The 13,528-nt window shown below is 37.6% G+C and overlaps 1 protein-coding gene across 3 annotated transcripts in view; it reads right to left on the bottom strand.

Annotated features, from left to right (window-relative positions):
- Positions 1-11,989, bottom strand: part of DTHD1 (death domain containing 1) — a 50,744-nt gene extending 38,755 nt beyond the window's left edge. The window contains exons 1-5 of one of the 3 annotated variants that reach the window (XM_040966124.1): positions 10,958-11,989; positions 8,499-9,108; positions 4,809-5,139; positions 2,648-2,827; positions 394-638 (exon numbers count right to left, since the gene is read on the bottom strand). In XM_040966124.1, the coding sequence (XP_040822058.1) occupies positions 394-638; positions 2,648-2,827; positions 4,809-5,139; positions 8,499-9,108; positions 10,958-11,228 (1,637 nt within the window). In that variant the 5' untranslated portion in view covers positions 11,229-11,989. The remainder of the gene's footprint in view (positions 1-393; positions 639-2,647; positions 2,828-4,808; positions 5,140-8,498; positions 9,109-10,957) is intronic. The other 2 variants (XM_040966125.1, XM_040966126.1) reach the window with 2 other exon arrangements.
- Between the last annotated feature and the right edge of the window lie 1,539 nt (positions 11,990-13,528).

Raw genomic sequence — 13,528 nt, 5'->3', positions numbered from 1 at the left:
AAAATTGAGAGAAGGAATCCTTCTTATGGCAAGTATGATTCAAATATAATTTGTTTTGTATAAGGTCGGGTTAATATTTTCCATACATTAATGGAGCATTTTCAAATACAGAAATTAAAATACTATGTTATATTTTTGTAATGAATTGCACCATCAATTGTTGGAAAGGACAGATCAATTGTAGTTTTTTCATATCTATCTTATGGTACAAAACAAATTTTGAGCCTACTGTGGTTGAAATTATTACCTTTTTTGCATCCACAATAATTTACTTATCATTAAATGACTTCTTAATATGTTGTTGTTGAAGTTTATATATAAGGCATTGGGTTAAAACTGTTAAAAATTTAAGTCTGTTTACAGTTGCATCTGTTAGCAACATTAGGATCTTACCGGTTGAAACACAAAGGGATGATCCTGTTTGTTGTAACACTAGATATTCCTTTATGCTCTACCTCAGATGAAAGAATCTTTTTGTCAGGATGTGGAGAACAGGGTAAGAATACAGTGACTGGCTTCTGAAAACGATGAGTGGATGGGTGCTGAATATGAATCAGAGGACTGGTGGCCAGTACTGAGTGGGAAGTATCATGCTGTGTTCTTAAATATGCCAGGAGAGAAGGGTCAACTGGTTGAACCTAAACAAAGAAAAATATGTATATGCTGATATTCTATTAGCAAAACATGCAAAGTATCAGGGTATTTCAAAGCCAATTTTCTGAAAATATTATAGAAGATCAGTTCATTTATTCTTTATACATATTGACTATCATCAGGACTTCAATAGATTTATGGCATAGGAACCCATTTTTTTCCAGTCCCTCTGAAATCTGAGTTCCTTTCCCTATCTTATAAAAAAATGGAGAAACGGGGCCCGGCGTGATGGTGCTGTGGTTAAGGTCTTCGCCTTGCACGCCCAGGATCCCATATGGGCGCTGGTTCTAATCCCAGCAGCTCCGCTTCCCATCCAGTTCCCTGCCTGTGGCCTGGAAAAGCAGTCGAGGACGGCCCAAGGCTTTGGAACCCTGCACCCCTGTGGAAGACCTGGAGGAGGCTCCTGGCTTCGGATTGGCTCAGCTCCGTCCATTGCGGCCGCCTGGGGAGTGAACCACTGGATGGAAGATCTTCCTCTCTGTCTCTCCTCTCTGTATATCTGCCTTTCCAATCAAAAAATAATAAAAATAAATCTTTAAAAAAAATGGAGAAACAATAAGTTGTAGACAACAAAATGACCTACAAAATAAATAGATATTTTATATACTTTCTAATTAGAGCTATCAAGTATTCCTTAGAAAATAGGAAAATAATAATATACGTATTTCCTCTAAGAATAACCAATACAAAAAAGGTCCAGCAAAATTTGAAATGTTATTTATGAAATTTGTAATAACATATACATAATGTTTCCTCCTAGTCCTCACTACTAATGCCATCAATTGGATGCGCTATATGGAGAGATGAGTTGAGGGAACAGCTAAGATTAGAAAAGGAATCCTTCCCTCTCTTGCCCCCAAAATTATTTTATTCAAATTAGTTAGAGAAAGATATAGAGACAGAGATAGTTAGAGCATCCATCCACTGGTTTATTCCTCAAATGATTACAATGGTTGGAGCTGAGTTGACCTGAAGTTTAGAGTCTGGAACCTCTTCTCGGTCTCCCATATGGACGCCAGGATTCCAAAGACTTAGGCCGTCCTGTACTGCTTTTCCAGGTTACCATCAGAGAGTTGGATTGGCAGTGGAATGGTCGGGACTTGAATCAGCACCCATATAGGTTGCTGGGACTGCAGGTGCAAGATATAGCACGCTATGTTTCACCATTGACCCCAAGACAGGGAATCTTTTCCCGTGAAAATAAATCTCAATTATATATTTGAATATTTGCATGTATTAAACTTTAATTCCAAAAAATTAAGCTTTATAATAAAAAGCAGCCAAATATTCACAGCGATCTTTCAATTGTTTATCCTCTTTTTATATCCTTATAGGCAGAAATCTTTGAGCTACATGAATATCTGCAAACCTCTCATCATTTCTTTTATAGATACTGACCACATTTTGTTACTAATAAATGTCATAAACAACACAAATCACTACCTGAGAACGACTTTATTTATTTTTTAAAATGTTTTTAATTCTTTGAAAACCACAATTACAGAAAGAGAAAGAGATCCTCCATCTACTAGTTTAACCTGCAGATGGTTGCAAAGGCCAGAGTGAGCCAGGCCAAATCCAGAAGCCAGGTGCTTCATCAAGTTCTCCCAAAAGAATATCAGTGGCCCAAATATTTGGGCCATCTTCTACTGCTTTTCCCAGGCTGATGGCATGGAGCTGGATCAGAGGCAGACCTGCCAGGACTCAAACTGGCACATATTTAAGATGCCTGAGTCACAGGCAAGTGACTTTGCTAAGATTGCTACAACACTAGCCTAGCATCAGGAAAGACTTTGAACTTGGGTAAAAATTTATTTGGGAATGAAATGAAAACAATGACTTTATCACTGATAGCACTATATTTTAGTTTATTAAAAGTACAAAGGAATCAGCATGTTGTGATTTTAAATATTTGTACCCTCTTCACTTTGGAGGGCCATGCCTACTGACCCACTGAATTAATCAGAAGGAGCTCAACATTTTTAATATTTACCTTTAATTGTGCAAGCACAGTTGAGCTGAAAACTCCAGGAGGGTAGTTTAAGGATATTCGAGAATCCAGGCTGGACTTAAGAGTAAAGCCTTTCTTTGTGATTGTAAAAGATTCTTTCTCTAAGCAAGACACCACTGAAAAGATTCCCAATTTGTAAACTTTCACAGCAGCACAGGTGCCCTGTAAGGATGGAAGGATATGAAGACAAGCAACAGCTCTCTGCTGTGAAGTAATACAAGCTGCACTCGTTCTGACCTGTGGCAAAGAAAGTCTAGATATTGTTCATATAATCGCACAAAACTTGAACTAATGATTCAATCATCCTAACATGGACAATCCTTTAAAGAATGACATGGAAGCAGCTAAGTAAGAATTTCTCAGATTGGGACTAGATAATACATAAAGTATATATTTTAAAACTCAAATCTCTTCCCCTTCCAAAAATGTATAGTAGAAAACTATATTTAGTGTTTTCATAAGTGTTGTTTCTGAGATCCAGACCTTCCTTAGCTACAATGGAGTTTAAATATTGACCTTTATGTAAAACATTAAACATTGTGTTGGCAAATTCCAAGCAATAGAATTTAATTATTTGAGTAGTTTATTAAAATGTTGTAATACTTGTACTTGTGGTAAATTCTTCCTTCATAATCTTTAAGGTGCCAAAAGAAAGTCATTTTCTTTTTTTCTCTTGTCGGTGCAGTGAATACAGATGACTGCAAAGAAACACATTCACATTTCTTTTTTATAACATATTGAAATTTGTAATGAAACTAACAAGTCTATATTCAAGCTTTTTAAAACCATCCAAAAGCAAACATATATAATCACCAAGCTTAAACTAAGGAGGCTGATTTAGAAGTAATTTTGTCTATTCATGCTTTCCCAGACACTAGCTGGTCTCCACCCCAGCATGAGTAGATAATCACACAGGTACACAATTTCAGAAACAATCACAGTGGAAAATAAACCATCACTTTAACTCTGAGTAAGGAAGGGATGTCATAATACCACTGTGCAAATTCATCACTGGGAAAATTCTTCTGCTTTGGTAATATACTTTCTGAAATTTTTATTTAATGGAAAGCATGTGTAGTAGTAGAAGTCTAATCAATGTTGAATGTACTGATATACGCTCTTTAGACAATGTATGAAACATTAGTTGAATAAATTGTATCAAGACAGTAGAATTGGCTTAGAGTTAATATGCATCTATATAACTTTATAAATCAGAAAAGATCAAAATGAGAAAAGGAAAAGATATATTATAAGGATTTTATTGTATGAAAGTCTTGTTTTACCATATAGTCTTTGCCTGTTCATCAAATAAGGACAATCTAGGTAAACATAAAAAAGATAAGTACTTTATTTTTTGAAAATAACATTAGTGTTAGCTCTCATTCACTCTAAAGTGTGCATTTAACACTGGGCTTATTTTCAGGATATAACAGCATGTGTTTATTCCCACAGAAAATTATAATTTTCTACCATGAGAAATTATAACTAACAACTATGTGTTACTTTCATCTTCTTAAGTGTGTAGTCAATTTAATTCTTTTTTAAAATATTTATTTATTTTTATTGCAGAGTCAGATATACGAAGATGAGGCGAGACAGAAAGGAAGATCTTTCATCTGTTGATTTACTCCCCAAGCTGCCGCAATGACTGGAAATGAGCCAATCTGAGGCTAAGAACATAAAACTTCTTCTGAGTCTCCCACGCAGGTGCAGGGTTCCAAGGCTCTGGGTCATCCTTTACTGCTTTCCCAGGCCACAAGCAGGGAGCTGAAGAGGAGTCAAACTACGAATTTGGATGTAACCAAATATTGACCTACTGGCACAATGGCTCACTGGCTAATCCTTCCCTGCACTTACAGGGATCTCAAATGGGTGCCAGTTCATCTCCCAGGTGGTCCACTTCCCATCTAGCTCCCTGCTTGTGCTGGGAAAGCCATGGAGGATGGCCCAGAGTCTGGGATCCTTCACCCATGTTGGAATACCTGGAAGAAGCTACTGGCTCCTCACTTTAGATTGGCTCAGCTCTGGCTACTGCAGCCATTTGAAGAACCAGCAGATAGGTGATCTTTCTGTCTCTGCTTCTCTCTGTAAATGTGCTTTTCTAATTAAAAATTTTAAAAAAGAAAAGGAAAGGTTGACCCACCTTAAAACTTCCTCTTATTCCTTCCAGTGAATTTGGGGTTAGGTAACTTGATTGAAGGTTTATATCTGACACTTTTACCATTATATCTCTGTAATTCCCCCTGTAACGTGCCGTAAATGGAATTGCGATGCATATTGGAAACGGAATTTTCATTTCTTTGTCTGTACACTCAACAGTGATGACATTGCTAACCAACTCTTCATTATCACCCACTATTAAAGAACTCATTTTATTAATTATTCGGCATGCTAGATATTGTAGAACATCTGATGGTGCTGTAATGTAACAAGACACTTGTGCATCAATCTCATCAGTTACTACATCCCGATACCTGGAGAGAAAAGGAGAATATCATTTTCACAGTCATTTGGTTTATGTACTCCATAGATAAATGCAAAAAGTCATAGATCCTTGAAATATACTGTCTTGATTCAAACCTGATGTCTCTCATTTATTGACCCTGTGACCCTGAACAACACATTCATTTTCTTTGTGCCTTAGTTTCTTAAACTGAAAAATGGTGATAATAGCTACTTCCTAGGAAAGTAGGGGCAAATAAAATGTGCTATTATATATTACATAATTATAGAGGCTTATGCCTGGTAAATAGATGACACACTGTATGGTAGCTAGAGTTATTACGGTTACTATTGTTGCTGTCATTATTACTTAAGTCATTGGCTTTTTAGCTTTATTCACTCTACAATAAGAATCTGAATGTTGCTTAAATCTCTTTACAAACAAGCACTCATACCTTACCAGTTCCCTATTTGTGACAAAGAGCAATCATACAGGAGGGATTGGGATTGTTTGATTTCTGTATCATATACGGCTGTTTATGAAACTTTTTAGAGCAGCTAGGAATGTTACAAATCATGGCAAAATTATGATTAATCTTTGTAATTGAGAACAGATCATTTACAATATTCAAAGAAGTAATCTGGAGGCTTACTTGACATTCATTTTAATTTTGCTTTTTAGCTGTCACTTTGGTGAACATCTTAAAATTATATATATATTTGAACTCAAACTTCAGAGTAGTTATTATTTATTTGGACTTAGATATTAACAAGTACTGTTAAAATAGCTAATTTTTTTAGTGCTCTCTATAGACCAGGGATTAGGCTATGCAAATTTCCTTTAATCATCACAGTTATCATATCAAGCAGGTGCCACTGTTTTCACCATATCTCAAATAACAAAACTAAGAGCCCAAAATGTGACTTGCTAAAGACCTTCAGGGGATAAGTTTTAGAAGTAATAATTAATACCATCTACTTTGATACAAAAACCCAATGAAATTGTTACATATGTCTTGACGATAGAATGCTGGACTTTATACCATTGTCTACACCTGCAGTGTAAGGATACACTTAACTCTGACTGTTGTTAAAGTACTTCCCATTGTTATAACATAGGGGAAAACAGTGGGAAGAGGCAAATCCCTGAGCGTAAGGAATAGTATTATGACAAAAAATTTTTTTAAAGAAAAAGAAACCCCAAACACCCAAGCAGAAGCTGCTTCTAACACTGGCATTCGCTGGCAGAATACCCACTTGAATCCCAGCTGCCCTGTTTCTGATAAACTTTCCTGCTGATGTCCCTGAGAAGGCAATAGAAGATGGCAAGTGTGGGAGACCAGAGAACGCTTCTGGCTCTTGGTTTCAGCTTTGCCTATACCTGGCTGTTGCAACTGCTTGGGAAGTAAACCAGTAGATATAAGCCTTCTCTCTCTCTCTTTCTCTCTCTCTCTCTCTCTGATGCTGCCTTTCACAGAAACTAATCCTCAAAAATACTTATATTTTCTGAACATAATAAATACTGGCTAGTTTCTCCAGTACAAATTGAAAATAGTTTCGACATCTTACTACTATAAAGGTTGGATGAAATACAAAAATACTTAAATTTCCTACCATAAAATGGTTAGCATGAGTGCTCAATAAAAGATCTCTACATCAAAACTATCAACGTGTGTTTCTCATATTTCTGCTACTTCTCTTTTCATAGAAGTGAAATATTTAAAATCTGTATATAGCAAATGCTTAGTCTGGAATAACCAGATTTTATCCATTTTTATTTTTAGATTCACTGTAAGGTAGAAATGTTTAAAATGTTAAAATTTCAGGAAGGGTCATTTGTTTGTAATTATGAACTTTAAAAGTTGAAAAGAATAGAAAATCAACCGCTACATTATTCTTGAACATTCTCTGTTGATAGTAACAGTAATTAAACAAATGAGAAACATTGCTTAATGGAAGAGAGTGGCTCATCATTGCTTAACTTCAGGAATGATTCTGCCCTGTGCTCTGGAAACCATCTCAATAAGCTCTTATTGTAGAAGATAGGGTTCTCAACAGCTAAATGAGAACAAACAGCAAGGACACCTTTAAGCAGTTCCATTCTCCCGAGTTCTCATCAAATAGACACATCCAGATGATGAAATAATTGCAGTGGTTTATGCTGGTCTTGCTTTCCCTTCATGTGCACACTAGGCTTGTTCCAGAAGCTCATCTATATGAGAACAACAGGTTCTGAGCAAGGTTTTATTTATGCCTGTATCTTATGTAACATGATGGCATCCTATCCTGAGGGAATGCAATGAGTAGTCATCTTCTCAAACATGCAGACCAAACACCATTGGTCAGAATGCCACCAAGAGAAAATCACTAACCAGGGAACACCTAAATGAGGTGTTAGGGGGAGTGGTTTAGGCAATGACTCATTCCCTGATACTTTGAGTCATATCTGCATGCCAGAATGTGAAGTGTTAATGTTTTTTTCTCAACTGAAATGGATAACAACATGATGCCTACTTTTATAATTTTTCCCTTTTCATTTTTGCTGAGACAGGAATTCATATAAACTAAATTGAACATACTCTGTACAATTCATCATTTTATCTGACTTGAGGGGACATCACAGCTTACCTAGCCTGAACTCCTCATTTTATAGAAGACATCAAGGTGACAAAAATGACTTGATGAACACAATAAATTCTGGAAATGGTTTAGGACATTTGGAGGAGCAGCAGCATGTTCTAGCCCAGAAAGGGGTGAGCAAAAGGTGATAGATGGTGGGATGTTGGGAAACGAGGATTTCTGGTAGCGAAACAAACATAAGATCCTTCAACTGAGTGTGAAGACCTGCAAAGAGGCAGGAAGCTAGGCCTTACCATGACTCTTTTTACTCAACTGATTTTTACCAGATAAATCATGGAAGAATTGTGTCATTTCTACAGGCAAGAAGACAAAGTTAAGAAATAAAACAAGTTGCCTTATGTCATAAAACTATCACACAATAAAACAGCAAAAAAAAAAAAAATCTGCGATTCTTCCAATAATTTTTTTGTATACTGCATTGTCTTCTAAATATGTTTAAGAGGAAAACCATAATGTATGAATATCATTTTCTCTGGTCAACTATTGAATCCTCATTTGGAGGGGCTGATTGATAAAGTGATTTAGATTTTCTCATATACTTGAAGTCAGGGATTCTTAGAGAATCTCATTGAAGGCTTTGATTATTCTTGATCTTCCTGTGCTCGATAACTGTGAGAAATAAATTTCTGATGTTTAAAAGCTACTGGTGTTAATTTGTTATATCAGTCTGAACAGAATCACATGTGTACTAACTGTAGAAACACACTTATAAGTAGGCACAACAAGCACTTCTCACACTGCATTTACTTACTCCTTTTCCATTGTGTAGTTCTTTGGCCTTAGACTCTCTGAATCATTTGGAAAACTCTTCACAGAATCACTGGAGATATCGCATGTTGCTGAGGATGTGGTAATCTCTTCTCTTGGACACTCTGAAGTCTCATGAATTTCTCTTTCTTTTGCCTGCATTACATCACAAATCTCTTCCCTGTTGCCGTTTATGTCCTCAATAGTCATATGTTCTGTTCGCTTGTCCTCCTCATTTTCTGCATTATCTGGGAACATTTTGTTCTCAGACACTTGCTCCGTTACATTTCCATTCAATGATGCATTGTTTTCTTTTTCTACTAATTCTAAACTTATATGTGCTTTATTTTTTCTTAATTGGACCTGGTTTGTGCAATGGCTTTCCTCTCCATTTGCAGGGGAAACAGTGGCTGTTTCTATGGCATTCAGTTCCCCTCTTACAGCAATGTCTGTTGCTTTGGTATCTTGAATGGCGGACATTGTTTGCTCTTGAGTACATTCATCATGCTTGCTGCATAAATTACACATCTCTTTCTCTTCTTTCTTTAGAAGTACAGCAGTGCTCCCCAAATGTTCCTTTATTTTCATCAGGCAGTCTATGAAAGTAATCATTTCTACACACACACGCATACAGATGCACACACACAAGGAATAAATAGAAAACTAAATCAAATTATGTTTCTGAAGTGGCACAAAATGAAATATAGTGAGATGATCTTAGAAACCAGCAAAGACATTTATTGGCATTTAAGCCAACAACCTGAAAGAGCTGTCATTTAAACAACTCATTCTTTTGACACTTTTAAGATTTGGAAAATAAGTACTTTTTAATACAGTAGCTGTGAGTAAATCTAATCCTTCTGATTCATGAAAAAAAATGCTGTGAATATTTAAAGACAGTTGTCATGAGTCCTCCCTGACAAGAAGTGAAAGGGACAAAATCCTCAATCACATCTTCTTGAGAATGGTTTCTCTGCCTCTCGCTCAAGAATAGCTAATCAATTATTCATTTAAAATGTTAAAGCTAATGCCACCTGTGAATCTCCAGATGAGGCCTAGGTAGCAGAAACAACAGCTAGCTTTCTGCCCATGTAAGATATTTTGTTTTTAGGAGATAGTTGGCTACTGTAAGAACTGGGTTAGATTTGCACCGGTCCTCCTTCTGAATTCATAGTCATTAGAAACCATATAATTACTCTTTCAAAGAATGTCTCTAATGATGCCAATTCTCTGATTAGAATCTGTAGTAGCTTGTGAGGAACTATGAATCAAGCCAAGCCTCTTCACTCGAATATAACCCTTAATCCAGATTTGCTCTGATTGAGTCTTTAACTCTATTCTCATTTTTACCAATATATCGTTTGTTCGTCTTTCCTTTCCTCACAAGTCTACCACCTGATGGCTTCATGTAGGTTCAACACGTTTCCTGTGTTTAGAATTCACTTGGGAACTAGGGAATTTTTTTTAAGACCCATGGCTCAGAGTGTTTAGAATCATCATCAAATCATACTTACACTAGTCTAGACTTGTCTTCGGTCTCCAGCTGGGACAACTTGTATCATATTCTGCCCGAGACCGCCCTACTTTGAACTCCTGTGTTCATACCTGAGTCCTTGTTTATCCTGAATTGGTACTTTTTCTATGTCACCTGGGACCATGGTCAAATCTATTCAGAGCATGGGTGCTAACCTAGGTGCTCTACTAATAACATCTGGGTCTTGCTGTGTTGGGCAGATTTCCCTGCTGTCTATTATTTGTCCTCTAGACTGAATTTCTTAGTATGATTCATGATAGAATTTGTCCACTTGTCTTGATGCTATTATTTAGAGTTGAATTTCATGATGTCAGTTATATTCTTGTCTAGAGGAACTCATGCTTAAAATTATATTTATTAGTTACCATGTTCTTCCTGCTTTAGTGTACTTTTCAACACCCATAAAGAGGCATGTGGTATACCCCATTCCTATCCAAGGACATTCCAGCCTTGTCAGCATTTTTACCCTTCATAGATAGTTCCAACTTCAAGCAACTCTAGAGATATAAGATTTTATTCTGATATAGGAAAACACTTTTTCTGCTTCAAACCAGTCCTAGTTTCCTATCTCTGAGTCTCAGACTTTACTAATAATACTTTGTAACTCTCTACTTCATGTTACATGAAGCCAATCCATTGTTTAAGCTTAACTATCACATTTGTCCTAGCAAAACTCTCAATTACCCACCCTAACAATGGCATCTCTCTGCCTCTGAAGTCCAACAGCACTTGAGTCATGAGTCTCTGATAGTAATAGCTTCCATGTCCCATGCTTTATAAGTCATTTGTGTCATTTCCCCTGTTATACTATTAGTTCCTTTTGACCAGAAACTCTACCCTAACCTTTTTGCATGCTTACAGACTCTCTCAGATATCATTCCAATCAATATCTCTGAAAGAAATAGTAAGACAAAAAAAAAAAAACTTGCCTTGTCTGTAGGCACATTGGTCCTCCTTGTCATGCAGCAAGCGCAGCTGCTCACAGGTAGAGTGCAGGGTCCCTGCAGTGTGCTCCAACAGCTGGTGAAGAGCCCCACTGAGCTCCTGCCCCAGGAAAACCACTGTGGCCATCCAAGTGGCCCCGGCAGCCTTCTCACCGAGACCATCACCCAGCAGGGCCTGCTTCAGCATCCAGTGTTGCCTCCAAATCTGCTTCAAGATTTGGCCGAGTTTACTTGAACCTATGTCTTCTGTCTCCATCCTAGGCTCTGGAAGTGATATGTTTGTTGTATGCCTGCAAAGCCTGGAGGTCTAGAAATTCAAATTTGGTGATGGTTCTTTCCCCTAATATCTAGGAGATGATCCAAGTTAGCCAGCCAAGAACCTTCCTGCGACATAGTGGTTTACTCAGCTTGTTGTTGACTAGTGAAAAGTTACTAGGTGACCAAAGGAGGGGCGTTCCTGCACCCTGAGTGTTACTGTGTACAGAATAGATTAATCACAGGGATAGCACTAGTTCACACAATACCATTCTCCATGGAACTTTTAAAAGTGTAATATAGGAGGCCCATATATTTCTTAATTTGGGGGTTAGTAAAATATATAGTCCACGTTAAGTGAAAAGCTTATTAATCAAAAGTAAATTACTGTGACAATATCACCAATAAGATTACCATACACATACTTAAAAATATTTATGAGTGAAATATCACAGTATCTGGTTTATTTGGTTTATTTTAAAATAATCTTAGCATATAAGAGTAAGATATAGCTTGGGTATAAAAATGATTGTTAAAGTTGGAAACAGTTCCACCTGCATCTTTAGAATTCACTCTAGTTAGTATGTATTCATAATTTTTGCTTTTAGTGAAGAGTTTTTAAAAAAAGATATTCCTAAGGCCAGTGTTGTAGCATAGTAAGCAAAGCCATGGCTTATGGAGCCAAAAACCTATATGGACAATGGTTTCAGTCCCAGTTGCTCTATTTCCAATTGAGTTCCCTGCCACTGCTCCTGGAAAAGCAGCAGAAGGTGGCCCAAATTCTTAGACACCTGTACCAATGTGAAAGATCTGGAAAAGTTCCCCACTTCTGGCTTCAGCCTGTCCATAGGGGCCATTTCGATTAGGGAACAAGAGGATAGGAGATCTCTCTTTCTCTCTACCTGTGCTTCTTTCTCTTTCCCTGTAATTCTGACTTTAAAATAAACATAAAATCTTTTTTCAAATCTTTTAAAAAAGACTCTGGCATTGGACCCAGCATGATGGCCTACCAGCTAAAGTTCTTGCCTTGAACACACCCAGGATCCCATATGGGCACAGGTTCTAACCCCAGCAGCTCTGCTTCCCATTCAGCTCCCTGCCTGTGGCATGGAAAAGCAGTTACAGATAGCCCAAAGCCTTGGAACCCTGCACCCATGTGGGAAACCTGGAGGAAGTTCCTGGCTCTTGGTTTCGGATCGGCGAAGCACTGACCATTGTGGTCACTTGGGGAGTGAATCATCAGACGGAAGATCTTCTCTGTCTTGCCTCCTCTCTGTATATCTGACTTTGTAATAAAAAGAAATAAATCCTTATAAAAAATAAAAAAGATTTTTTGGGCTCAATCAGAGCCTCGTACCTGTGGCTAGGTAAGTGTAACTAGTACCTTCTTACATGCTAAGACTAGAGTGAGACTGAGCTAGGGATTTAGCCTCCCTTTCCTCTCTCTTTATTCCCTTCTAATTGAATAAAATGTACCTTCTGTTAAAGAAAGCAACCAGTAGAGTGGCTTTTTCTAAACTATCCAGGAGTCTTTGCCATGTACAATTAAAATGCAGACAGAGCAGGCTGTCACCCTGACTGCCACTGAGTTGGCATACTACACACAGGGGCATGACAAAACAGAGTCCAATACACGGGACACTGGAATTGTGTAGGGGACATAAAAAACTTGGCTTCTTTCTCCTCTTATCCAATCCCCACTTTCAGAAGGGGAAACACGCCGTGGTGAGAGGGCAGAGCATTCCAGAGAGGATCTGGTTTCCTCAAGGTTACTGGCAGGAAATGCAAGCCTTCCAGAACAGGCTGGAATGCCTCCCTCCTACTGCAGCACATGATCTCCTGTTAAGCACTAGAGTTCTTACTGCACCTGGAAGGTGAGATGAGAAAAACAAGCCCAGTGAATACAGATGAAGGAATGAATGCCATCTGCCCAAAGACTGCCCCTGTGGCTCTGGTCCAAAACTGAAGCGAAAGAGGGCAGCAGAATAAAGCCTTCTAGCTCAAGAGTGGGGTATGGGGTCTCCCTGTACTAAAAAGTATTTTTCAGTGAACATTTGTTCAATCACATGAAATTTGAGTCCATATTACATTATGAATCACAACTCTAAAAATATAACAGGCTCTTAACACTGAAGTCTTTCTGGTCTCCATGTTATTTTTTTTTCTGTAGCACCTGAAACATACGTATAATATACAATAAGAATATGCACATGGCTTTATCTGTTGAATCCCAATGCTTCTTATAACATTACTACAGGCCAGGAACTATCTGAATGTGAGGGTGTGGGTTTTAGGACTTCA

This window comes from Ochotona curzoniae, unplaced genomic scaffold (assembly GCF_017591425.1).
Source record: "Ochotona curzoniae isolate NIBS_2020 unplaced genomic scaffold, NIBS_Ocur_1.0 scaffold_4505, whole genome shotgun sequence".
In the NCBI taxonomy this organism is placed as follows: domain Eukaryota; kingdom Metazoa; phylum Chordata; class Mammalia; order Lagomorpha; family Ochotonidae; genus Ochotona; species Ochotona curzoniae.
This window is presented reverse-complemented; position numbering and strand designations above follow the sequence as displayed.